Consider the following 25,327-nt stretch of genomic DNA (forward strand, 5'->3'; position numbering starts at 1 on the left):
GAGTGCATGCAGCAGTGGGGAGCCTGCCTCCCCCCTCCCCCAACTCTCTGGACAAGCCACCCCCAGCCCCAGTGCACTCTCCGCCAGGGCCCTGTAGCCACACGTTCTGACCCCAGGCTCCAAGCCCCCCACACTGCCTGGCTGGGCAGCAGCCCCAAACCTGCCCAACTCAGTCCCTCTCTCTCTATGGGGGCCTCAATCCCCGCTCCCCCCTGCCAGACTTACTTGCAGGAGCTGCTCTCCAGGCTGTCTGGTGGCCAGCCCATGGCACTCCTTGCCTGATTGCCCTTCTTCTGCGCCCTCCACCCCTTGCAGGCTGGAACTCTGCCAGTCTACAGAGAGCTCTTTGCAAAAGTGCAAAATCTTCATGTTTTTCTGTTAAAATGATAAATCCACATTTTCTCTGTTTTTCTGTGGGAAATGGAAAACCAGATCCCTGATGATTATTCAGTAGTGATGTTAACTGGGGGTGTTAGGTTGCAATAATTATAACTGGTTTGTTATGTAATGCGTCTGTGTTGGCTTGGACTGGCTTGTACACTGTTGTTGCTAGAGGGACAAAAAGTTATAGATAGACATTATGATGGCTTCACAATGCTTCATAATTGTTATTTGAGTTTTTATTTGATAATTTTGTTTAATGTTTGTTTACATTGTCTTATAACAAAATGAATGAATAAAGCAGGAATTGTACATCCCTAGCTTTTTTCCTGGATAAAGTCCCAATTCAATAAAGCAGCTAAATACAAGCTTAATTTTATCACGTGAAATGTGCTTTGCAGATTTTGGCCTGCACAAGGTTACACAGTGCTATTTTTCTAACATCCTATGATCCTATGAACATGCATTGCATCTTTCTAACAATATTGGATGCTTGCACATACGTTGAAGGGATATATGTATCCATAGGCTGTGCAGAACTCATAATATTCAAGTTTTCATTTCTTGGCTTCATATCTCATTTTGCAGTAATTAACAAGAATGGACCTTATGTGCGGAAGGCAGATCTGTTTAGAAACTGTTAGACTCAGCTCAACTTGACTAACAAGAGCCATGATTGATGCTGAATAAAGAAAGTAGTGCAGTGAATTAATTTCATTCTATGCCTCCCATAAAACTATAAATAACAAATTATGTTGTAAAATATGTAAAATACTTTTTGAAGAAACGGAAAGCAGTTTTATTTCAGTGCTTTTTTAAATTATACAACACATTTCTTACTGAGGACAAGGATGTCAGCTGAGGGAATTGGGAGTAGAGCTAGACACTCTTCTGCAACTTAAAATAGATCATTCGGGATTGTGCCAAACAGGAACGGCGCAGAGCAGTGAACTGTAAAGAATAAAATACAAATGAGAGGTTAGCTGTGGTGCTGAGTTATATTAGATCCATGAAAGAGAGCAACACATACTCTGCATGTGGTACTGGTCTCTAAGGCTTTGTAGAAAAGAAAATGAATATTGATATCTACGGAAAAAAAAATCTCCTTCTGGCCCCCTACCTGACTAAAGAATACAGATTTGACAGTTGACTTAAAGGAGACACTTTTGGGTGCGAGTCTTTTTACTTCCAACATAGCTATGTGCCAGAGGGGCAAGGGAAAGCATTTTAAATATTAAAGGAAAGGTAGTGAACATTTGTGCATCGTGGATCGTTATTGTTTTCAGTAGTTCTTCTGCTTCCCCACATTTAAAGCACTTATTTTAAATGACAGCATTTTCCAGGGCTGAAGATAATCTCCCAAGAGCCATTTTACAGCACTAGGGAGTGTGCAAGTGCTTTACTGGCTTTGACATTACTCTACATCCCCTACCCTGTTCACGTTGCATTTTTACTAACGTAAACAGTTTCCACCATGTGCTTCACCAAATATTAGTAACTCTTTTAGGGGTTCTTTTTTCTTCTTCCTTCTCCCCCCACCCCCCAGTGCAATCACAGGAATGGACATTTTGAACCAGGCTTTAAAGACTAACGAGAGATGTTCACATAGAAGGGAGTGGGGCTTACATTCTTTGGCAAAAATGCAAAAAATAAAACTACTGCATTGCACAGGTAGTAAAACTTGCTGTGAGAATGGTTGGGGCATTGGCTGGAATGTGGAGGAGGAGCAGTGCTGTTTCTGATATAATATGAAATGGGACTTCAGGCCTTCTTGTTATCAGCTGTGTTTTTGGAAAGTTTTAAAATGACTTAAAGGAGCCGTGAAGTGTTTTTACAATAATTATGATAATGGTTTTTCCAGATGATAATTAGTCTGCATCTCCAGGGCAAGTCATTGAAAACAAGTTGTTTTAGGGAAGGTATTTTTGTATTGGTGATTCTGAATATGTTCTTTAGAAACTGTTTTCTAGATATTAGTTTACTGGTTTTGCATATATTTAGTATTCTTTGATTTTAAAGCTCTCGATCTAGTAATATGTCTGTCCTTCATTCATTCATGTCAGTGTTTAAGCATTTGAAGGACAGAGACTGTTTAAGTTTTCTTAACTCACTCTATTTTTAAAATGTACATATGGAAAAGCAGGTGCCTTGCTAATTGTCTTGCATGTATGTGGTCTGTTGGGTTAAACCAAATTGTCAAATAAATTAGTTTCATTCAGTTTGTTCATATGTCTAAAAGGGTTTTACTGATTTCCTTCTCTGTCAGCACAGTAGGGTATGTGGTCTTGTGTTTATAAGTGTGTACGCATTGTAAAGCCACACAGGGCCTTTGAATGGTGTGTATCAACAATTTAAACATTATTGCTAGCAATGGCCTGCATCTCTTCTGAGTCACATCAGCCAGTGAGCTTGTGAGGTTGTATAAGCTCAGCAGTCGTGGACCTGGTCAGTTATGGGATAGGAGACATCAAAGGAAAAACCAGTGTGCTTCATGCAGTTGCACTGACGTTTTTAAGATGTAGAAATCTGTCACTTCTGAAACGATACCACATCCTGGGTTTCGAGGCTGGCATGCTACTGAAGGAAATGTAAAGTTGCTGTTCTCTTTTAGTAGCTTTGGTCACTTCAGATTCATTCTCTGGAGAGAACAGGTGCTTCCTTTGGCATCTCAACCATGTTGTAATTCGCTTAATTTACATTTTGACCACTTTAAATTCCTTCTGCAAATTCAGATGGAAACAGTGTTGTTGTACAATGCAGGATTGCTTTTTACTGTCAAAATGAACTGTGACCTCAGAATGAAATTCTCCTCTTCTAAATGGCCTTGGCGGAATCAGGGCTTTCCTTTTTCCCCCCTTAAACATGAATTTTAACTAACACAATATAAAATTAAGGCAAAATTTTTGTGTCAAATGACCCCCACAGGCTGATCAGAGGTTCAAGTTGGCATATAAATTGGTTTAAGTCCAAATTTCAGCTGTTCCAGTCAATGTATTTTAACTAAAACAGGAAGTACAAAGACAGTTTTTCTTCATGATTCTGTATTATTATTAGAAAAACAATTTATTTTCATTGGCAGAATTTAACTAAAAAAGGTTACAAACCTGGGCAGGGATGCTGTCTTGCATGTTCCAGGCCAAGGGAGCCTGGAAACTGAGGTATGTAGCTGAGAGGCACTGAATGGCTGCTTAGCTGAGCAGCTCTGTTATTATAGTTTTTGTTTTTAATCAAAAAGCAGCACTTTCATGAACTTCCATCCTTAATTATAGCTGTATTTTGTCATAACTGGTCCCTTTCGGGATTAGTTGTTAGTTTTTCCATATAAAAATTACCTTTCAACTTCCAGGGAGCAATGCTGTATAGTTTTTGAAAGAGGAGTATACATTGTGATTTTGTAATTTATGTTCTAATGTGCAGTGTAGTGTTTTTAGGCTTTGCTTTTTAAAAAATCTGAATCCATATTGTATTACATTCAGAGAAATGTTGTAATGAAATGATTTATGCCTTCCTTTAATTGCACAGAGCCAAGACTATTAAGAACACGGTGTCTGTGAATCTGGAGCTGACTGCGGAGGAGTGGAAGAAAAAATATGAGAAGGAAAAAGACAAAAACAAGGCCCTGAAAAATGTTATCCAGCATCTGGAAATGGAACTGAACAGGTGGAGAAATGGTAAGAAACAAGGAAGTAGAGTGAATATATATGTATTTTTAATTTTAGATGTTTTGTAACTTAATCACAGGGCAAACATTCCTATATATTTTAATGGCACAAATAAAACAATTTCAGCTATAATTTTGAATGGCAAAAGAAGGTTTTTGACTTGATAATACATTTTTCTTCATTTTATATCCCTAGATAAGACAAAATCAGATTGTTATTAGTGTACCTTATATTCCATAATATTTTGGTATGTAACCTCTGGAAGCCTAGGTTTGAGTCATGGTAACTGACAGTTAGTTGTAGTGCACTGGATCAGAGCACTGAAGGTTACACAGCTTGCCATAAAGAAGAGAGTTTTGTTCCAGTATACCAGTATTGGAAAAGGAAGCAATACATCCAGTTAAAAAGTGACAGTTGTTTAAGGATGTTAGCATGGCATCTGTACAGATTGTACTAGTCTCTAAATTGTGCTAAAGACTTACATAATTTCATGAGTGTAGACTTTGCTCTGCTTATCTGTGGAAATGCATGAAAACTCATGTTTGTGAGTTGGGGGACATAGATATGTGTGAAAGAGAACAATGCTGTTGTGTTCTGGCTTATTTTGATCAGTGTTCCCACTCTCTGAACCACTATGCTACAATGGAATAATAATTCCTTTTCAAAAAGCAGTTTTAGTTCACAGAATAGATTATTCTAATGGCCTTTTTTGTTTTAAGATCACTCAGTTCTCTTGTGCATGCTTGCTGCATGCAGGTGCCTTCATGACCCTTTTGTCAGCAGCAACAATAGCTTACTCTTATGCCTAGGCCAATTTTGGAGGTTGCTGTGCTTTGTAACCAGTATCCTGATGTGGGAAATAGCATTTTTGGCACAGTGTAGCAGGCAGGGTTATGTGAACCACTTAACTGAATTCACTCACTGAAAATGAAAACAATTTCCGGTAACTTTGCTATGGTGTAAGTGATCAATCATAACTACAATTATATGGTCACTTTCTCTGTTCCTACATAATGAACAAGGAAATTATGTTGTCATTGTTTGCCACTATCAGTGAGATACAGACAGACATTACACTTTTACTAGTATAAGTGATCGAAAACCGGTCTATACCCATAACACAACAGAAGTTTGGTACACATAGGTTGGTTTAAAAATAGTAAAACCCAGTCTAAGATTTGCCCTGCCCACCAAAGGGTGAATGTGTGGTCTGTTCACTACCAATCTAAACTACACTACTTGCAGAAAACCACGCAACTTAGATGAAGTCCATCTCAGGCTTTTTGAATGTCTGTACCTAACCTTTGTGTTCAGCTGGAATATTACATTCATGCAATTGTGTGTCAGTTATATGGTAAACTGGTGTATGGTACAAAGTGTGAAATTTGTGGATAAAAAACTAATTATAAGACCATTTTTTCCTTTAAGACTCCTAGTGGAGTTTTCACTGCTGCTTATTACAAAGTAGTTAAAGGAGCATAGTAACAATTCTTAAAACTATTCTATTACCTTTTTTCCCAGTTAAATTGATATATAAATGTAGAAGAATTATATTGAAGTCAGTAGGTTCTCTGGCTTTACATTTGTGTAGCTGAAGGCAGAATTTGATTTCTAAAATTTCCATAAGAGCTGTATTTTTCGACTACATCAGAAACATCTAGAATTTAAAAAATGCGCACAAAAAACTTTGGAACTAAATCAGTTTATTGTAGCTAGTTGCACTGAAGGCAGTGTATATTACCTTTCATGAGTACTAAAATCACATGAGGTCTGGGAAAAGGAAAGCGGACAGAATACCCATAAAGTGATCTTTTTTGATTAACTTCTCCGTTTCTGTCATTTGAAAGATCACTCTCTTTCAGCCATGGGTTTCTGCTCTTTAGTGCCTCCAGAATTGCTGCATATTTTCTACGTGTGAGTTTAGCAGGAAAAAAAGTCCATTAGTACTGCCATTAGAAACTGTCGCCTGATCTGAAGATTCACCACCTGCCTGCCCTCCTGTGGCTTTTAGATGGAATTTCTGTGGGGAGCTGCAAATAACCCTGTTCAGAGTACCATAAAGAACAAAATTGCAGCTATGGCTGTATGGTTTAATTCATGAAATTGGGGAGACAGAGGAGGGTAGCGAAAGAAGGTAACTTGGTAGGTGGCTTTTGTGTTAGAAATGTTAATGAGTAGGTGCCAATTTAAAGGCTTTCATCTACTCACAAGTTTGGCATTGTAATGGATGGTGCTTGTTTTTCATTAAAGAGAAAAAAGTTGAATCAAATATGTTAAAAAAAAAAAAGGAAAAAAAAAAGAAAGTACTAAAGGGTTATAGTCAAGGGCCATTTGAAAAAAGAAGTGTGTGTCATTTGAGTCCAGTGCTAGCATCTAAATGTTAATTATATGCAACATTATGAGCAAACACTGAACACAGAAGGTAAATAAATGCAAGCCAGTGATTTGGCATTGAGGGATGCGAGTCAAAAGATAGATGTCTTACTCACTTAATAACTCTGGTTTTAAATACACATACAATTTTCAGTGGGCTCATTAAGAGGCAACCCTCTTTGTCTTTAATGAAAGCAGAAAAAATAAAATCTTTATCATTTTCAAATGTTCCTCTTCCCTCCTCTTTAGAGCTATCTTCCTTATTAGTTACCTAGCGATAGCTTCTGTGGCCTTCTCTGGAGACTCAGGCCACTTCAGTGCAGGGAATATTTCTCCATTAGTGCTTTGGAATTGCCATGGAGACGGTTTGCCTGATGTTGGTCTTGTAGTGCTGGGAATTTATAATCCCCTTGTGTGCTTGTATGCTTGATTCTGTGTTTACTAAATGTCACTTTCTAAACGCCTTTTCCATCCTAGAAAGATGGGAGTGTTTTTAGAATAAGGCACATGGATACACTGCTGAGTAAACAATGTTTGTAACATACTATCTTATTTTTTTCACCTACCAATATGCCCCTCTTTCTGTTTCATTGGTCTTTCTCAGTTACGGTTTATTTGCATTTAAAATATATTATTGATTATTTGATCATTTGAATAAGATTGATTGGTGGAAGGCAGAAACAAAGATGTGATCCCAGTTCCCACTGAAATCACTGGATTAAGCACATGCATATCCTGTGTATTAGGATTGAAAGGATATTGTCATGAAACTTGAAACAAAAAATTTAGCCTTTTCTTCATACAGCAACCTGAATGGAAACATTTCTGATATTTTCAAAAAATTGAAACTTCTTTTTGAAAACATATTTCTTGTTGTAGCAAGACACTTTGCCTGAGAGGCAGCTTCCAGGTTATGCAGAGGCTGATTGCAGGCTTACCTGATGGGAGAGGGCCAGGCTGGAGCTAGATAAGCCCAATGCCTGAGTCCGTGAGCCTGGATAGAGGAGTTCTCTGCAGGAGGACTCCTGATCGGCCTAAGAAGGTCGGGGATATACAAAGACTCTGCAAACCCAGGAACCAGAGAATATTTCCTGGGGCAGAGAAGAAAGGGTTTATGCAGGCAAGGGGCCTTTGTTTTATGTTGATAGTTTTTTGAGTTGCAAGCCTTGAGCCCCACTGAAGAGAGGGCTCAAAGCCTATAAAGAATTCCCCTAGCTCAGAGAAGCGGCTGAGTGGGGACAGAGAGCAAGGGGATCGTGCCAACTAGCCCAGAGAAGGGAACTGAGCAGGGCACAGAGGGTTCTCCAGCCCAAAGGATAGTCAGAAAAGGGAGCAGAGCCCACCAGTCCAGAGGAGGGCTGAGTGGGTCAAAAGGGTTCCCCAAACCAGAGAGCGACTGCCGGAGGGACGAGGGGCCTGAGGACCCAGAGATAGAGGGCAGAGAGGGGCCCAGAGGGTCTGAGAGTTCTTAAAGGGCTAAGGAAAGCAAACAGTGGACATGAATAATACCTGCAAGGCTTATGTTGTGGTGTAGGGGAGGAATGGAGCCACACAATTTGCCCTTTACTGCCAGGCTGAGAGGGCCTGTTTCACCGATTTTGAGACTAGTGGGGTCCATGAGGGACCTGCTGAGGAGCTGATTGGACTCAGGCTGTCTGTGTAAGGCCCGTGGACAGCCTCCCTTAACTTCAGTAACAATAAGGTGTGGCAGGTGAACAGTCGAGAGGACAGGAGGACTCTGAGCCAGGCAGGAGTCATACAGCCTCCCTTGCATCATGGCCTCCCTTGCGGCTTGAATCTGTTACACTTCTGTAGGATTCTCATACGTAGTGCTCCAGTTTTGGAAACAAAGGGTGCGTCTACAAATTGCTGTATGTCGCCATAGCAATGCAGTACATCACTGTACGACATGCTATAGTGACATAGCGATCACGTGAGTCTACATTAGAACAGCAGCTACTTTGCCATAGTGGCATGCTCCCCTGTTTTAGTGGCCCATTATGGAGAAGTAGCAGCTAAAACAAACCATGCACCACATGCATGGCACAGTATGGGCAGTTACTGTGCAAAAGGAAGAACTAAAGTACAGTGCAGTAACAATGTCGCTGTAGGGTGATGTGTAGACATGCCCAAACATACTGTTCTAGTGCCCAATAGCTAGGCAGATTTGAATGTTCCTTGTTGTTCTGAATGAAATACAAAAGCTAAGCTAGTGACAGAAATGGTCAAAAATGTGTTAGATTTAGTAATATTTTGGCATTAATCATCTCATGGGTATCAATAATTTAGACAAAGACTATTTTTAAGATGTTTTATGCTGATAATTTTGAATAGTGAATGTTTCTGTACACAGTTGGCAGGAGCAGTTGCTAGTTAACATTTATTTTCTGGAGCCAAATATTTTTGTGTTCATATAAATGTGGTTGTTCCCTAGGTGGAATTTTAGTTACACCCCAAGCAATATGTATGGCATTTAGCAGTGACAGGAGTATTCCCGTCAGGTTTTAATGAACTTAGATTCAGCTTTAGTGTAAAATACTTCCCTTTCTTCTCTTATTTTAAAAAATATTTTGAAGGAAAAAGTATAAGAAGAACATCCTGTCTCCCAAGTACTGGGAGTATACAGTTACTTAATGTTGGGTACTCAGAGGTACAATTGAAAATTGTTGGTTTTTCTTTATATGTGTCTTTATATCTTCTGAATCAGGAGTGTCAAACTCACCTTGCAGGCTAGATGAGTGGCGTGAGGCCAGTCTGCAGGCCCTATCCAACCCATGGACCTCCTCCCGCCTCCATCTCCCCTAGCATACCTGATCTGGCAGCTGCTCCAGCCCGTCTGGGACCTGTGCTGTGTGTGGTGCAGATCCTGGAGTAGCTGGAGCAAGTGGTGCATGTGGCGCAGTTTGGCTGGAGTGGAAGCCACGTTATATGTGGTGGTCACCCTAACAGCTCCAGAATGGTGTTGCATGTGATGCTCACTCCAGGTATTTTGGGACCTGTGCTGCCCATGGTGCCTGCAAGCAGTGCCTACAGTGGAGGTCCAAGATTGGCTGTAGTGGGCATTGTGTGCAGCGCATGTCCCAGAGTGGGTGCTGCCTGTGGCCTAGTTTGGCTGGGGTGGCTGCTGTCTGCAGCACTGCTGCTGCTCTGGCTGGACTGTGCTGCATGTGACGCCTCTTATGGCCATTCTAGGATCCACACCACACACAGCAGGGGTCCCAGCCTGGCTGGAGCAGCCTGTGGATCAGGTATGCTGGGGGAGTGGGAGGGGAAGGGGCCTGTGGACTGAGTGTGGCCCATGGAATGCCCTGGGCATATGCCGTGTCCTGTGTGGGTCTAATCAGACCCAGGTGCAGCACTGGGGACTGGATGGTGGGGCTTCATGGGCTGGATCTAGCCCATTGGCCATGTGTTTGACACCCCTATTCTGAGTCTATATATCTTGTGTATCTTCCTAATGATGGTGGGAGGGAGAGGACAATATTTGTCTGTCTGTTACATAGATAATGCTTTATGGACTCTAAACTGAGGGTCTATTTTTCATATTTACCTTGCTGTAAGCCCATGGAGCAATTCTAATATAAAATGGATATGAGAGAAACAAAAAACCAGCAGACCCTTGTAAGTGTAATTTGTGAGATATTGCAGCTGTTCTGTGCTGCTCTGGTGGTATAAAGTAGCACTGAAACCACTTCATTTGGTTCAGATGAGGGGGAATCCATAGAGGATGTGTGTCTGCATGTGAGAGAGAGAGATTCCATTTTGTGGCATCAGCCACCCTCCCTATTTCTGTTGGCTTAGCAGTATGCTATTCTTATCCCTGAATATAGGAGATCTAAAAGCCTGAACCTGGGTTCTAATAGTGATGACACTAACCATTTCTTCTGTGGGTTCAAAGGAGAAGCTGTGCCACAGGATGAACAGATCAGTGCTAAAGACCAGAAGAATCTGGAGCCATGCGATAACACCCCTATCATTGATAACATTGCACCTGTTGTTGCTGGCATTTCCACTGAGGAAAAGAGGAAATATGATGAGGAGATTGCCAGTCTCTACAGACAGCTGGATGATAAGGTCAGAAAATTGCTTCTTTGAGTCTGCTCTTTATATGTAAATCCTGAGTGCAGAGTAGAGGTATTTGTTATCAGTGCTTCAGCTGTGGTGTGACTAACTGCATGGCACAGTAATAGTCTTGGACTTTGAGTTTTCTGTTCCTGGTGAGGCATCTTGAAAGCACTGGGCTCATCTGACATTTAAAGTTTCATATTTAATATGCATTAGCAGTCACAAATATTAGCTGATCAGTTTTTATGTTGGGAGAAGTTTTGAATGAGAACCATGTAGATGGAATTATTTAAAACTGCTTTAGGTAGTAAGTAGAGTGCTTCTAGTACAGGGTTTATATGCTGGTCACAGATTCTGTGACTTCTGTATTTTTGTCTTTAGTGCCATCACTTTTTCTGTGTGGATGAGGAGCCTTTCAGGATTCAAAGTAACACCTCCTCTTACAGATTGGTCTGGTTCCCCTGACTGCAGCCATTTAACAGCTTGCACCTTCAGCTCATTTTAAGGTTCAGTGCAATTCTCATTGGCCGCATCTACATGAGGTGCTTTCTGCGCAGTCATTTAGTACTTGTGTATAGGGATGCACCAATACAGGTTTTTTGGGCCGATACTGATGGCTGATTATTAATGAGCCATATTGGCCAATACCGATCCAATTGCCAATATGCAACCTGGAAGCTTGAAGAACAGTGTCAGGCTGGTAAGTTGGGGGTGGGGGGCAGACTGAGGCCCCCTCAGTGAGAGAGGGAGTGAGGTAGGGACAGGTGCTGCATAGGTAGGATGAAGGATTTATCGGTGCATCTCTATATGTATAAGTAAGTACTAAATGACGGCGCAGTAACCTGAGTTACTGTGCAGTAGCACTGATGAATGCCTTTTTTTGTACTTAGTGTTGTGTCATGGTTTTTGCCATGTGACACTACTGTGCAGTTGTATCGGGCTACTGTGCAGTCAGCATCTTGTGTAGATGTGGCCACTGTAATGGAAAGATTGCCATTAATTTTAGGGGCCTGCTCTAGTCCTTTTAAATTTCTCACCTTTTCACCGAGTCATAAATCAATCATCTTCCTTGCCATCTTAATGCAGTAGGGAAGGTTGCTACATGACAGGGTAAGAAACTGAGATGTGATGAATGTTACATTAAAGTTAATAAATCCAAGATTATCGTTCAAGTTTTCTGGAGCCTTTGTCTTAACTGTGTCACTCTTCCAGAATGCATGCATCTTGGAGGACAGGAGCGTTTTTTATTGCAATTGCCATCACCACCATTATTGTCATTGGTACTTTATCTAGAGATGATAATAAAGTTCACTGAGCACTTTTCAGAATAAACAAATGTATTGGGCTTGGACAACAATAGAAAATGCAGAAGGTGTTCAGAAAGATTTGGTGACTATAGTCAGTTTTGTTTGTGATGCCAAAAGATAAGAGGGCATTTTGGGTGTTTTGATAATTGCTTAAAAATGTTCCTAACATAAAGATGTACTTTACTGGGGGGGCTTCTGAGATGCAAGGGAAATCGTGTAAAAAATTTGCATTGACTTGCTGTCTGCTGATGGCTAAAAGGTCTTGGGCTCAGAAGAGAATGGATGGTTCTATTGGTTTTGTAGTGAGTGAGAATATTAAAGCTTAGACCTATGCCTTCCATTATGCTCTTGGACATGGTATGCCCAGGTATACAACAGTGTTTTCATCTCAATCTTTTGGTATATTCACAAAACATCCATTGAACACTTCGATAAATTGCAGCTTTGGATAACTGCATATTGCAGTGTTTATATCCTGATAACAAAAGGGTTCAACTATCTTTTCATCTCTTCCCCACGTAAGGCTGCATAGAACTAATTATATTAATTATTTAAAGAGCTAATTATAGATAGTCTTGGTCAGTTGTACAGTCTGAGACTTATTGCAGGAAGTATGAGAGAATACAATTCAATCTATTCCAATTGTGTAGAATTAGAAGGTCAGCCGTTTTCCTATTATATAAAATTTACTTTCATAGTTATAACTCCTGAGAATCTAGACTTTGCATGTACAGTAAATATGAAAACCTATTTTAACGTTGGTGATGAGTTCTGCGTACTGCTCTCTAGCCAACCTAGCCATCAGAATAGAGATACACCAATATATTGGCAACTGGCTTTTTTGCCCAATGTAGTTGATAATGTTACCAATAAATGCTGCATGCATGTGTGCAGCCGCAGCATGCACACAGCCAGGAATGGAGCCCAGCAGGTTGGAGAGCAGCATCTGGCCAGTAAGTCTGTGGAGGGGAAGGGGCATGTGGTTGGGGGAGCAGATTGAGGCCCCCACAGTGGAGGACAGGGTGGGGCAGGGGCAGACACTGCCCAGCCAGGGCAGGATGTGGGATGGAGACACAATTGGCTCATCTGGGAGGTGGGGGAGGGGCACAAGTAGGGGTTAGCTCCTTGCCACACTGCGCACCCCCAGAGGAGGTACATGGCCCCTGGATTTGTGTGCTGGGTGAGGGTGGACTGCCTGCTGTGGGCTTGGGGCCAGTGGCTGTGCAGGCCTTTTTCCAGCAGGGGGCTGGGTTGGGGTTGCACTTAGGGTGGGTGGGGGTGGGGTTGGGTGGATGGTGGCAGCAGTGGGGAGGGCTATAGGCACCCCAAAATTATCCATAGCCACCCCTCCTGCTGCTGCCACTGCCCAACCCAAGCACCGCCCTGGCCCAGCCCCACTGCCTGGAAGAGGCCAGTGCAGCACCTGGCCCCGAGCCTGCAGTGGGCAGCCTGCCCTCACCCCATGCACAAATCCAGGGAGCACATGCCCCCATGCCTCCCCTGGAGGTGTGCACAGTGGTGGGGAGCCACCCCCCCCATGCCCCCTGGACAAGCTGCCCATGGCTCCATCCTCTGCCCCAGCTGGGCTGCCCCTGTCCCTGTCCATGCCCAACTCCCTCCCTCAACATGAAAGCCTTGATCTGCACCCCCCCACGCCCCTTCTCCCGTACGGACTTCTCGGCTGGATGCTGCTTTCCACACCGCTGTGCTGCATATTGGCTAATGGATTGGTATCGGCTGATATGGCTGGTTAATAATCGGCCATTGGTATCAGTCAAGAAAATCTTTATCGGTGCACTCCAACATCAGAAGTCAATCCGTTGTTTAGGATGCTTATCAGTAACACTCAGAGAATTCCAGTTGGCTTTAATGAGACATAAAAACAGCCACTTTGACCTTGGGAGTTGTTTTAGAAGTAGACATATCCTTTCTCCACAAGAATGGAGGAGACTGACTTCGTCAGTTGCCAGGATTGGCATTAATGTTGAATCCATGTGCCCAAAGAATACATACAGTGGAATTAGACATCTCTCTTTCTGCTTCTGCATTCAGCAACAGCTTCTAACCCCGAGGGTGTTGTCTTAACTAAGAACCTGGAATGCCAATAAAATTGGTTGCCTGGAGATGCAGTAGCCAGACATTGTTTCCTTCAAGGTCTTTGACAGAGAAGGAAAGATGAAAATTTAACAGACAAAATGCCTACATTCCCTGTTTTCATATGACATATTTTTTGTTTGTGTTACTCACAGCTAGTCGTAGTTTTTTTTTTAATTTAATAAGTCTGTCTTCACTTAGAATAGAGCCTACATTTATATTTTATATTTCTATAAAATGTGACATCCAATATGTTTACAGCTAATGAAACATTAGAAAATAAAGTTGTTATAATAGGACTGTTGACAGATCTTTCCCTATAAAATACTTCATATTTAGGGATCTTTTCTGATCTCTTTCAATGTGTGAAGAGAGGAGTTGGATATAGATATATATTCAGAAAAACTTTCAAATGGAATCATCAGCTTTAGCACTGAAGGTATTGTGTTCTCCAGTTATTATAAACTGACAAAAGTTGCAGGTGCAGTTACTTACCATTTCAGTATCATAGTCATGATCTGAGGAAAGCCTGGTTAACTGCATGCTATGATTTTTATTAAAAGACTACTAAATACTTTTGTATTGATATTACCACATACCTCTGTCTTCCAATTCTCCCCCCCTCTTTCCTACTATTTAAACTCTGACTTGCTTTATTTTCTCTGTTGTGGTATTACCATTATATGAATTCTGAAAAAGAAAGACTAAAGGTTTCTAAGCAAAACTACGTATAGAAATATTTTTAATTCCGTTGCAGGATGATGAAATCAACCAGCAGAGCCAGTTGGCTGAGAAACTAAAACAGCAGATGTTGGATCAAGAGGAGGTAAAAAAAAAATTATAGTATTAGTTGTACAGCTGCGTGTGTCATATTTACTGGCTAAAATTCATTTGGATGATAATTGCCTGCGTGACGCATGGAATGGTTTAAACTTTAAGTTTGTCTGCTAGAGTTGAAGCCCAGGTAGCTCCATACAGGTATGCCATATTGCTGTCTATTAGGTAGAAGACATCAGTGTAGGAGGTTTACCAGCATTTTTCACTGTTTAAAAACGTTTTTCAAAATGTTCATAACTTCCAAGGTGCCACACCCAGGCAGACATTAGCCAATTGCCTGGTTTCCTTAGGACTATGGACCTTTATAAAATTATAAACACTGGTGAACCTGTATTCAGGCATTACTAAATGATGCACAATTATTAAGTGCAGTGATTCTCAACCAGGGGTACTGCAGCACCCTGGGGTGCCTTGAGATTCTTTTAAGGGTGTCCCATGGTGCTGCTCAATGTTAGCACTATTAGGTGAGCTAACATGATTCACAGGATAAACCCGGTGATTTCAAATAGGAATCCACAGTGTTAAAAACATTCTGCCCCATTGTTTTCTTTCTGAGTTCTTTGCAACAGAAGAACTACTCTATTACTTTTCCATAACCAAAAAATGAGTGAAAACTATGAGTTAGCATTTTTCAGGGCGTGTCTCCAGGGCTGCAGATCTAAAAAGGTTGAGATCCATTGGCCTAGGGAGAAGTGTGTGATTGAAAATTGGATATTCTTGCATTTTTGTTCTGGAGTTACCTCTGATTTTGCTCTGAGGTTTTGGAAAGATCAGTTAATCTCTCTTTATATCAGTGTTTCTTTTGTAAAGGAATCCTTGCCATATGTGATTGAGAGTGAGGCTCCTTACTTCAGTCACAGATATTAAATATATAAATTAATACTGATTTACTAGGTGCTTTGAAGATGTTCAGTGCTTCAATAATAAATACTGAATTATTTTTACTGAGTTCCCCAAATGTACCTCTCCTACTTAGAGACTCTGAATAAGCTGGAAGAGAAATTAAAATGTCTTGTAATCAATTAGTCTTGCCATTTTTGCTGTACTTGCTTTTGCAGTTTAACCAACTCTGCAGGTTTCTCATGGATCAAATTTTTTTACTGCATTGTAACCACAGACTAAATGTAATACTACTGTAGTCTAAGCAGTGCATACTGTCGATTTACACCAGTACAACAAAACAGATATTGCCTCTGTGTTATCTTTTTCCTTATTTTTGAGAGTACCTTCTAGTTATGTCTGTATGCAGTTTCTAGCTTTCTTGCTTCACGTATAGAAAACATACCTTGTTTAACTCTGCCTGTACAAGTATTTTGTGAATGTCTCTTCTTTGGTTTAATCTGTTATTCAGAGTAGTTGATATATCATAGTTTTAGACAGGGTCACATACAATTTGATGGGTGAGCGAGGTTGGTCAGATCATCATCGGTGATCGGCTCCATGTGTTCTCCAGTTTGTTTACACTATTCTCATCCCTTTTTAAGGCTTGATTTATTAATCACAGTGAGCTTTTTCTCTACAAATTACTCTTAGCATCTTCACTCATCATAAGTTAGTTCAGATGGTGCTGATTACCTTCACTGAAATAGCTCTATTGTGAGCAATTACTAGTGGCCATTTCATAGCAGAATGACCATATTGAATTTTGCCTTTCCATCTGTAGGGAACAAGCAGATGTTTGTCTTCAAATTCTTTACAAAACTTTCTGTAAATTGGGGAATTTTTTCATGTGGGGGAGGGGGAAAGAACAGGAACGAAGGAGGAAGGATCAGAAAAGGCACACGGTTCTGTAACTGGAATTTGGTTTTCACTTTGTCTTGAGTGCTAATCCCTACATTTTTGCTAGACCATACATCTCCAAAAATAAACTTCTTTCCTCTTCCTTTGGTGTAATAGCTGCTAATACAGTTGTAACTATATTCAGAAAATTATCCTCTCCTGGTTGCTAAATAAGGACATCCAAGCATTTTCCCTAGGTACAGAACTGGCTTGTAGTAGAGGCACATATTTTCTGTTTTCAAAACCAGTTTTTGCTCTTTGCAGTGTTTTTTTACCTTTTATTCAGTGGTATTTATTCACTGGTATTTTATGACTCCAAATGAGATGTTCATTAGAAAAAATTGATATTGTGTCTTTTAACTAGAACAGAAAAGGAGTGCAATGATGTTCCAACCATTAGCATCATTTTCTGTTACCCTCCAACCCCTTCACCCACACCCCATAAGACTGATAAGTCATCCTTCCTATTGGGAACTTGGATTTTATTGTCTGAAGCTTAAAAGTTAATACATCACTTCACAATCATCTTCTCCCACTGTTTCAAAACAGGATCTAGTGCTCTTTGGGTCTAATATCTGCAAATTTTAATTTGCATTCCAAACCTGGCTTCTTTCTACTCATTCCCTATTTCTACAGTTTGTACGTTCCTTACTTCTGCTCTCTTTTCTAATCTTTATTTCTTGAGCTATTTGGAACCATCTACTTCTAGAACTTGCATTACTTGGGAGTTTCCTGTCCTATCATTAGTCCTTGTCTCCCTGTGATTCTTCATTTGCTCGAATTTTGTGGGATATGAGCCTATTTTCAGTGGCCTCTGACAATTTTTGGATTAATCTCAGCCTTGCTGTCTTTATTACTGAAATTCCTGAAGCTAGTGTTGTATCACTTACAAGCTGTACTGAGTTATCTGATAGGGATGGCCATCTGGAGTCCAATGCACTAATCTTGTAATTTCCTCTTCGAAAGAATCAACCCAAAATGTTTAAGGTTTTGTCTTAGTGCATGTAAACTTCACCTGCTTTTTGCTACAGAAATGAGCCAGCTGCTGTCTGCTCCTGCTTGTGATTAGCTCATTGAAATATGTGCTGCAGGGTGGCTGTCTAACTGCTGTTCCCCATAATTAGCCAGGGCACTTATTTCTGGCTGATTAAACTAGCAGATTCATTGCTAATATAAGCCATGTTACAGATAGGATACCTGCTGTTATAATACCCTTTGTACTCCTTTGCCACTGTTTAACTATTTCTTTCTTGCCTACATTTGTATTGCTACATAGTGGTTTCATAGTGGTTCTGAATCTTGTTAGGAAAACTGGTTCTTCTTTATTAGCACATGGGGGATAGGACTCTGTGTACTAAGCTAAGCCTAAAGGCTTCATAAATTGCTCTGGTCTGCTTTATTTTTTGAATAAGGAGGTGTTAGTGATTTAACTTTTCACATTGTTCCAAGCTTCCTGAGATTGCACTAACTCCTCATTTTTGTATGACTGTATTCACCTCAGATAAATTATGATTTGGACACTGGATTTTGTAAGAAATATGTGATTTCTAATAGACCTTCACCTTCTCTTAAGTTCTTTTTCAGTGTCCAGGGATGTCTGTCTGTGGTTTGGATTTGATGTCAGCCTGAACTTTCTCTGGGCTTGAGAATGAGTGGGTAGGTGACAGAGGGAAGCCCAGTCAGCACTAGCTACATACTACATCATGGGAAAGAAGAGCTGGAAGGGACCTCATGAGGTCATCTAGTCCAGTCTTCTACTCAAGGGTGGGATCATCCCTGACTAAACCATCCCAGCCAAGTGTCTGTCCAACCTGCTCTTGAAACTTCATAGGGATGGAGAGTCTACGACTTCTCTAGGGAACCTGCTCTGCAGAGTGCTGGACCACCCTCATAGTCAGGGTGACCTTTTTTTCTTTTCACTCCAAAGAGTGGCAGTGGAAGGAAGGGCCAGTCACACCTATCAGAGTCTCCGATTCTTGTTGCTTTGATCCTCTGCTCCGGTGGTGCTCCTGCGATCAGGTTACCTCTTAAACAAGAATCTATTTCTTGTCCCTAGGCTTTATACAGTGCTGCTTTTTGCCTTATGTTTTAAAAAGTGCACGTTCTGATATAAGTGTGTCACTTTCTAAAAGTGTAACATTAGAGACAAGTGTTGGGAGATGCATTTCAGTTGTTGTTTTATTTTGACACAGTTCTCTTATGGATAATGTAACTTGAAGGTCTTCCTGTGAAAAGTGTATGAAATCTGACTTCTGAAGAATTCTTAATTTTCCTTTATTTTATTGAGATGGGGTGTAGGAGTAAAAGGAAGTCTATAAAATGGACCATGTTGTAAACCTGACCATATCTCTTAATGGAGAATAAAGTGAATTAAATGCATTTTTGTAGGGAATTTGGAAACTGTCATAAGTCTGTCAAATCTGTATTCATATAGTTAATCAAGTACTTCTTGTTATTTAAAATTTATTTCTGTAAAAAGGAGCAATATTTTAATAAGATACGTGCCTAAGTTTTCATCTTTCAAATCTCAGATTAAAAGGATCATCACACGTTTGCGTATTGAAATATTCCCCGTAACAAAATGCCACAAGATGTCCCAAGCTATTTTAGACAGGTTTTTGACACAGTTCATTTCAGAGTTTTGACTCTTTGACATTTCAGTTCTTTGCCCAAGTTGGAGAATTAGATTGAGGGCAGAAAAAAGTCATTTGGAGCTATAACATTTCTCCAACTAAGCTTCTCTGCTTCAATGTTGGACATAATAGGATTTGATTAAGCTTTCTTTTCTATAAGGTTGGGAGCTTTTTTGTTCGTTTGCTTCAGAGCTACATGTACATTGATATTGATATTATTTCTGGTAGAATGGCAAGATTTATTCTCTCTCCTGCAATCACCTGCTGCTCTTTGCATTGTTGAAAACCTTTAAAACTAGTTCTTGGAGCACACCCGTGATATCTGCCATCTGTTTTCAGCTTTTGGCATCCACTAGGAGAGATTATGAGAAGATCCAAGAGGAACTCACTCGTCTTCAGATTGAGAATGAGGCAGCAAAAGATGAGGTGAAAGAGGTCCTTCAGGCCCTGGAGGAACTAGCTGTCAATTATGATCAGAAATCACAGGAAGTAGAGGACAAGACCCGAGCCAATGAGCAGCTAGCTGATGAACTGACACAAAAAACAGTAGGCATATATATTCCTGATTATTCCTCTTTTTTCATGCAGTTTTTTGTTTGATCAAAAAATAATTCCAGTGGGTATATGTAAAGGTTTTGGAGGTGTCCCAGATACTTGCTAGCAGCACCAATCTGTAAACCTTTTTTTGAAGGCTGTGGTGAAGTGTTTTCCTAGTTTTTATTAAAAAATTGACTAGAGAAATGAAGGTCTGTCTTAATTACAGTTCCCATACTCTGTCACAATTACAACCAATAATAGCTTTTGTTATGGTGACCATACTCCTTGCATAGAACATGTAAAAAAGGAACGGTAAGTTGTAGGATCAAAGCCTGAGTATAATGTTATTTTAAATTACTGAACTCCTCACTCAGTAAGTGTGTGGAGTTTTTCGGAGGGAGAAAATCTTATGCTGCTTGCCACTTCCTCTCTTTGCTTATCCACTGTGTTCGTGTGCTCTGGATTGCAGAGCTACTGTTACTACAGGCTGGTGAAAACCTTTCTTCTCTCCTCCCTCACAGAGTTTGGAATAATCAGAATTTTGACATTTACCATCTGAATATAACACAGATCTTTCTTTCCCCGAGTTCTCTGCGGGACTGGAGATAACATTGGCATTGGGGAATGATTCAAGAGTGCAAATATTATCACAGCCTCACTGTAATCATTCACCTCTTAATTTCTTTCTCTGCAATGCACAGTTAGACTCCTTGGATGTAATCAGAATGAATCAGGTCTAGCTTAGCCAGTTTACAACAACTCCAAGTTTAGATTTGTTTTTAGCTGGATAGATGCTGGAGCAGCTGTAACTCGAGTCAGCTTGGGTCATAGTCTCACTCCAATTTTTCTTCATTTATAATCGATAGTATCATATTGATTTTGTGGTACTAATATGTTCAATGTTGGATTAATATTACATTTAATAGATTTACTATTAGAGCATTCATTGTTTGTTTTCCTATACTATTTACTGTAAGGTGTATTAACAGTCTGCTGAGTACATAGGGGATACGGAGGGGCAGTTAGATAGAAGGTACTGCTGTACAAATGCAGTGAAAAAATGCATTGAGGGAAGTGTCATCTTAAATGTAAAGAGAAACATTTTATAAAAGGAAGTCTGTATTTGCTAGTCAGTATCACTGTGAGTTGTTTGGTAATAGATAAAAGGACAGGTCCTAAAGATCCTTAAAAAAATTAAATACTAAAGTTAATTTTTCCATAGTGTTATTTGGATGCATGACAGGCCACACTATATAAATCGCATCCATGTAGTTTTCTCTGGACTATGTACTGAGGACCTGAAGGGAGGTGGGGTGGAATGAGACAGTTGAAATAAAGAAATACATTTGGCTCTTACCAAGTCCTTTCTGCCTAAGTAACAGTCCTGAAGAAAAGAATCCTATCTGAAAGGGAGATGAGTAGGCTTATTAGCTCTTGATATATCCTTATTTGTGAATCCCGTTGGCAAAAGGATGTTATTGTTCTCATGTCTGCCTTCATGGTACTTAGCGCAAGGATGAGATTTTTCTCTATCCAATTCAGTACGGCAAAAATATTGTAAGAAAACATTATGGAAAGAAGAACTCTGATAATTATATATATGTTATACATAATGCTGCCTGTCATGCATATAAATAGATGCACACCTGTCACCCTGATTAATATTCTTGAATATGTATAACACTAACGAGGCTCATTTTAATTAGATTAATGTACTTAAAAAACTTAAAGCGACCTTGTTAGCAAAGAAGTAAGATCTGTCTTTTAAAAACGGATTATATAAAGGAATTCTATGCTTCAAGACGAAAGGTAAGAATATGTTTAATCATATGAAATGTGGCTGTCGCACTCTACATGAGTTTTGGTAAGGTTAAAAGAAATTATCTTGTAATCTGAAAGTCATAATTGGACAGCCTGCACCCAAGGAATGACACTCGAACATTGCTGAAGCAGGGGAAAATGACATGACAGTTATGTTACTGCTTACGGGGAGACATGAATGTAACAGTCAAAACCTGTTTTGGCTGTTGAAGTAAGAAAAGTGGCATGGGTAGGTGCCTTCTACTTTGAGAATCAGTTATCAGTTTTTGGAAATGGTATCTGTTGTTTGGTTTGATAGGAATTGGAGGACAGGAGGGTAACTTTGTCTCTCGATCTTTTCCAGACGGCTTTGACCGCCACCCAGAAAGAGCTGGGTCAGTTGCAGGAACTGAGCAATCATCAGAAAAAAAGAGCTACGGAAATATTGAACTTGCTGCTTAAAGATCTGGGAGAGATTGGGGGAATCATTGGTACCAATGATGTGAAAACGGTAAGCCATCTTTTTTGTAGTACTTTTGGTTTGTAAAAATGTAAAGGTTGTTGTAGCGCATCAAACTCTAAGCCTTTTACCTCTGAAATGAAAATGTTATGCCTATTTGGAACACCAAATGTAAAATGTTTTATTTTTTCTTAGTATACATTTGTCTAAACCATAAAACGACATGCAGCTTGGCAAAATCTATAATGAGGAACATTTATATTCATGAAATATTTGTTTTAACAACTCTCCAGCAGATCAGGACAGAGGCAGGTGAAGGAAAAATGCTTATCTGTACAACGGCTTTTCACAGAAACAATGAAGACCAAATTGATCACTAGCTTATAGGTAATAAGTGGCACAGGCTTAAGGCTGTCACCTTCCAGTGCTGTTGAATTGTGCCAGTCACCACATAAATGTCTGCAAGACAGTTTCATGAGCCAATAGTCAGGGATAGAGACAGATCTGCAAATGATTCCCTCTCCTTTTGTGTACAAAAGTGAGAATTAACAATTGCCACTGCCTTGGAGAAACCTCGATATAATGTTTCTGGTGATACCTGAAAACTTCAACTAATCAGTGCTTTGGTATTTGGCTGCTGGCTTGCTCTGCTGAATGCAGATAGGGGCCCAGCTTTCCACCTATGCTTCCTTTACCTGCAGCTGAAGTAAATTCCAACTAGTGGGAAATGTATTTTAATGCTGTTGGCTAAACTGTGTATCAATTAAGTAAACTGTTCATTTTAGTTGATTGCATGGCCTTGCAGCTTCCCCAACAGCACTGATTGCAAAAGTTTTCTGTTTGCCTGTTTGAAATTAAATGTTGGTAGAACATCGTGGTGAGTTTGCTTAAGACTCACTATTTCCAGGGAGTTTTGAATATTGTATTTACCCTGTAACATGTCCTTGCCAGTGAATTTTCTCCTTTTTGGCTTCACTTTTGAATATTGGATATGTTGTCTTACTTTTCGAAACTCTTTCCATGCCTCAAAAACTAAAAAGCACATCCAGCTGAATACCCTGTCTATGATTTGCTCCTGGGACTGGTTCTGACTTGTTGAGCACCATTATGTCCTGCTAAACTCTGTGGAATTCGCGAGCACCCTGGTCCTTGCCATTTGGCAGTATGTTTCTTAGGACACATAATGTCTCTGTATTTCCATGCCCATGAACAGTTTGATGTTCTAAACTGTGAAAGGGAATGAAAGTCCATGCAGGATAAGGGATGCTTTGGTTAACACACAGTGAGAAAACAGGGTTTCTGGAATTCTGCTGTGTATTAGATTCCCCAGGTTCTGAATGTACGTTGGCAATTGCTGTTAACTTCTGTGATAATCCCAGCAACCCACGGGTGCTTTCAAATATGTGCCAGTGTTTTAAAAGGACAATATTTTAAATCAACAAACTGCATTCCACTTGGTGGCTGATGCAAGCCACCAATAAGCCTCATATTCAGAGGGTTTATACAAGGCCAGAGGGAACTCTGCCCAAGTTAGTGTGATTTTATTTGGATGCTTTTTAATGTGGTATTAGCATAAGAGTGAATCTTTCATTTAGATGTTACAGCAACCCCTGGTGGCCACACTATAGAGGAAGTTTTCAGAGAGAAGTATTTGGAAATAAAAGCCTATCGTTTTGTTCAGGGTTTTATATCAAGTAAGATACTAAGGCTTTACACAACAGCTTTCAGGTCAAATAAGGCACAACTGAAGGGACCTTTAAAATGATACAGACTATGAAGTTCAGCCAGGAGGTAATTAGTAGCTTCTCCAGAATGTGTCTTAATTTCAGAATGAGTTGGATTTTGGAGGCAGGTGACATCTTTATGCTCTTGTGAGAAGGTATTGGAAGGGCTTAGCCTCTCAGTGGCCATGCTGAGAGGAATGTGAAGCCCTTTGAGATGCTGTGACCCACATATTTGCCCTTGCATAGTCTGTATTGCTTGCCAGTGGGTAGCTGAAGGGGAATCAGAAAGAGAATCGAGGGAGATATAGAAAAGAATACAACACAGTCTTGGAACAGATAGGGAAGAAAAGTGCCTACCTAGAAGTATACATACTTGAAGAAAAGGGGTTTATATACTTCTTTTCAGGTGAGAATTGTAGGCCAAAGCTGTCACTTGCCAGTGGCCTCAGATGGAGAATGGTTCATAAAGGTGGGTTTCCCCCCGCCATGAATGCTATGGATAAGCTCCCTTGCCTTTGGCTTCGTTAAAGAAGGGAAGGTTCACTGTTGTTCTAATAACATAATATCATAGGAAAGCGCCTCTAAAACAGGCCATTGCAATTAAATCTGGTGCTCTTAATCATTCTCAGCTTCAGTGTTGAGCAGGGATCCTGGTTTTCTCTGTTTAAAGTCCCAAATTCCCTTATTAAAACCCCCCAAAATCCACATTTTCCTACAATTAAAATGAAATGCTACTATATTTACAGGGATAAGTTGAACACGGTATTTTATTGATATATTTACAATTTTAATAATTTTGGAAGCCTACCAGTGCTTCAGTCATTATAATAAAAGAAATCCTAAATACCTATATATTTTGGCATTTGATTTTGGTTTTTTAATCATGAAAAATCAGAGCTTCCCATGCTTTCTTCATTCACCAGGACACAGGTCCAGCTGTGCCTGTCCCTTCTGCTGTTTTGTGGCACTGAGCAGCCCTGATATGCTGATGCTTCACACTCCCAAAGCACAGCTTCCCCAGACCTGCTGGTGCTCCTCACTCCTGACCCACAGTCCCCTGGCCCTTCTGGTGCCCCTCACTCCCAACCCTCAGCCCGCAGCCCTGCCGGAGGGGGCCCTCAGCTGCCCCCCGCCCCTCTTGGCCTCACGTGAACTCAAAGGACTCCAGCAGGGGACAGAGGTGGGGGTCCTTCGGGGGTGGTGGGGAGCTGCATGGCCAGGCCACTGGGGACCACTGCCCATGTGCTTAGTGGCAGAGGTGGCCACATGAAGCCAGGAGATGCCCACATAAGGGAGGGCCATGGCCAGGCTGCATAGCACAGCACAGGAGCTCCAGCCCAGGGCCATAGGCATCCTCTCCTCCTCCCTCCAGCCTGCGCTGGGGCTAGACTTGCTCTGCCACCGCCTGCACAAGCAGGAGCCACTGCAGCTCTGACGGGCCAAACAGACTGCTTGGAGCTCCTCCTCCTCGTTTAGCTGCCCACAACATGTCCCGGGCCAGGGCTTCACGCTGCTATGCTGATCCTTCCCACCATGCCCCAGCCACAGCTGCAGCTGGTGGTGTAGGGCAGTGTGTGTAGTCCCAGCCACTGCCTGTGCCACAAAGCTCCCTGCTGCCCCTGAAGGACCCCCACCCTCCTGCACTCTTCCTCTGCTGGGGAGCTGGGCTTGCTGG

The 25,327-nt window shown here is 40.9% G+C and overlaps 1 protein-coding gene across 1 annotated transcript in view; it reads left to right on the top strand.

Moving 5' to 3' along the window:
• The window catches only part of KIF5C (kinesin family member 5C), a 156,435-nt gene that overhangs the window by 90,935 nt on the left and 40,173 nt on the right, over positions 1–25,327 (top strand). Inside the window, exons 13-17 of the mRNA XM_019553610.1 lie at positions 3,904–4,052; positions 10,315–10,490; positions 14,640–14,708; positions 19,471–19,677; positions 21,833–21,979. Coding sequence (XP_019409155.1) covers positions 3,904–4,052; positions 10,315–10,490; positions 14,640–14,708; positions 19,471–19,677; positions 21,833–21,979 — 748 coding nt within the window. The remainder of the gene's footprint in view (positions 1–3,903; positions 4,053–10,314; positions 10,491–14,639; positions 14,709–19,470; positions 19,678–21,832; positions 21,980–25,327) is intronic.

Source organism: Crocodylus porosus, unplaced genomic scaffold, assembly GCF_001723895.1.
Source record: "Crocodylus porosus isolate Cpor-Errol unplaced genomic scaffold, CroPor_comp1, whole genome shotgun sequence".
NCBI lineage: Eukaryota > Metazoa > Chordata > Crocodylia > Crocodylidae > Crocodylus > Crocodylus porosus.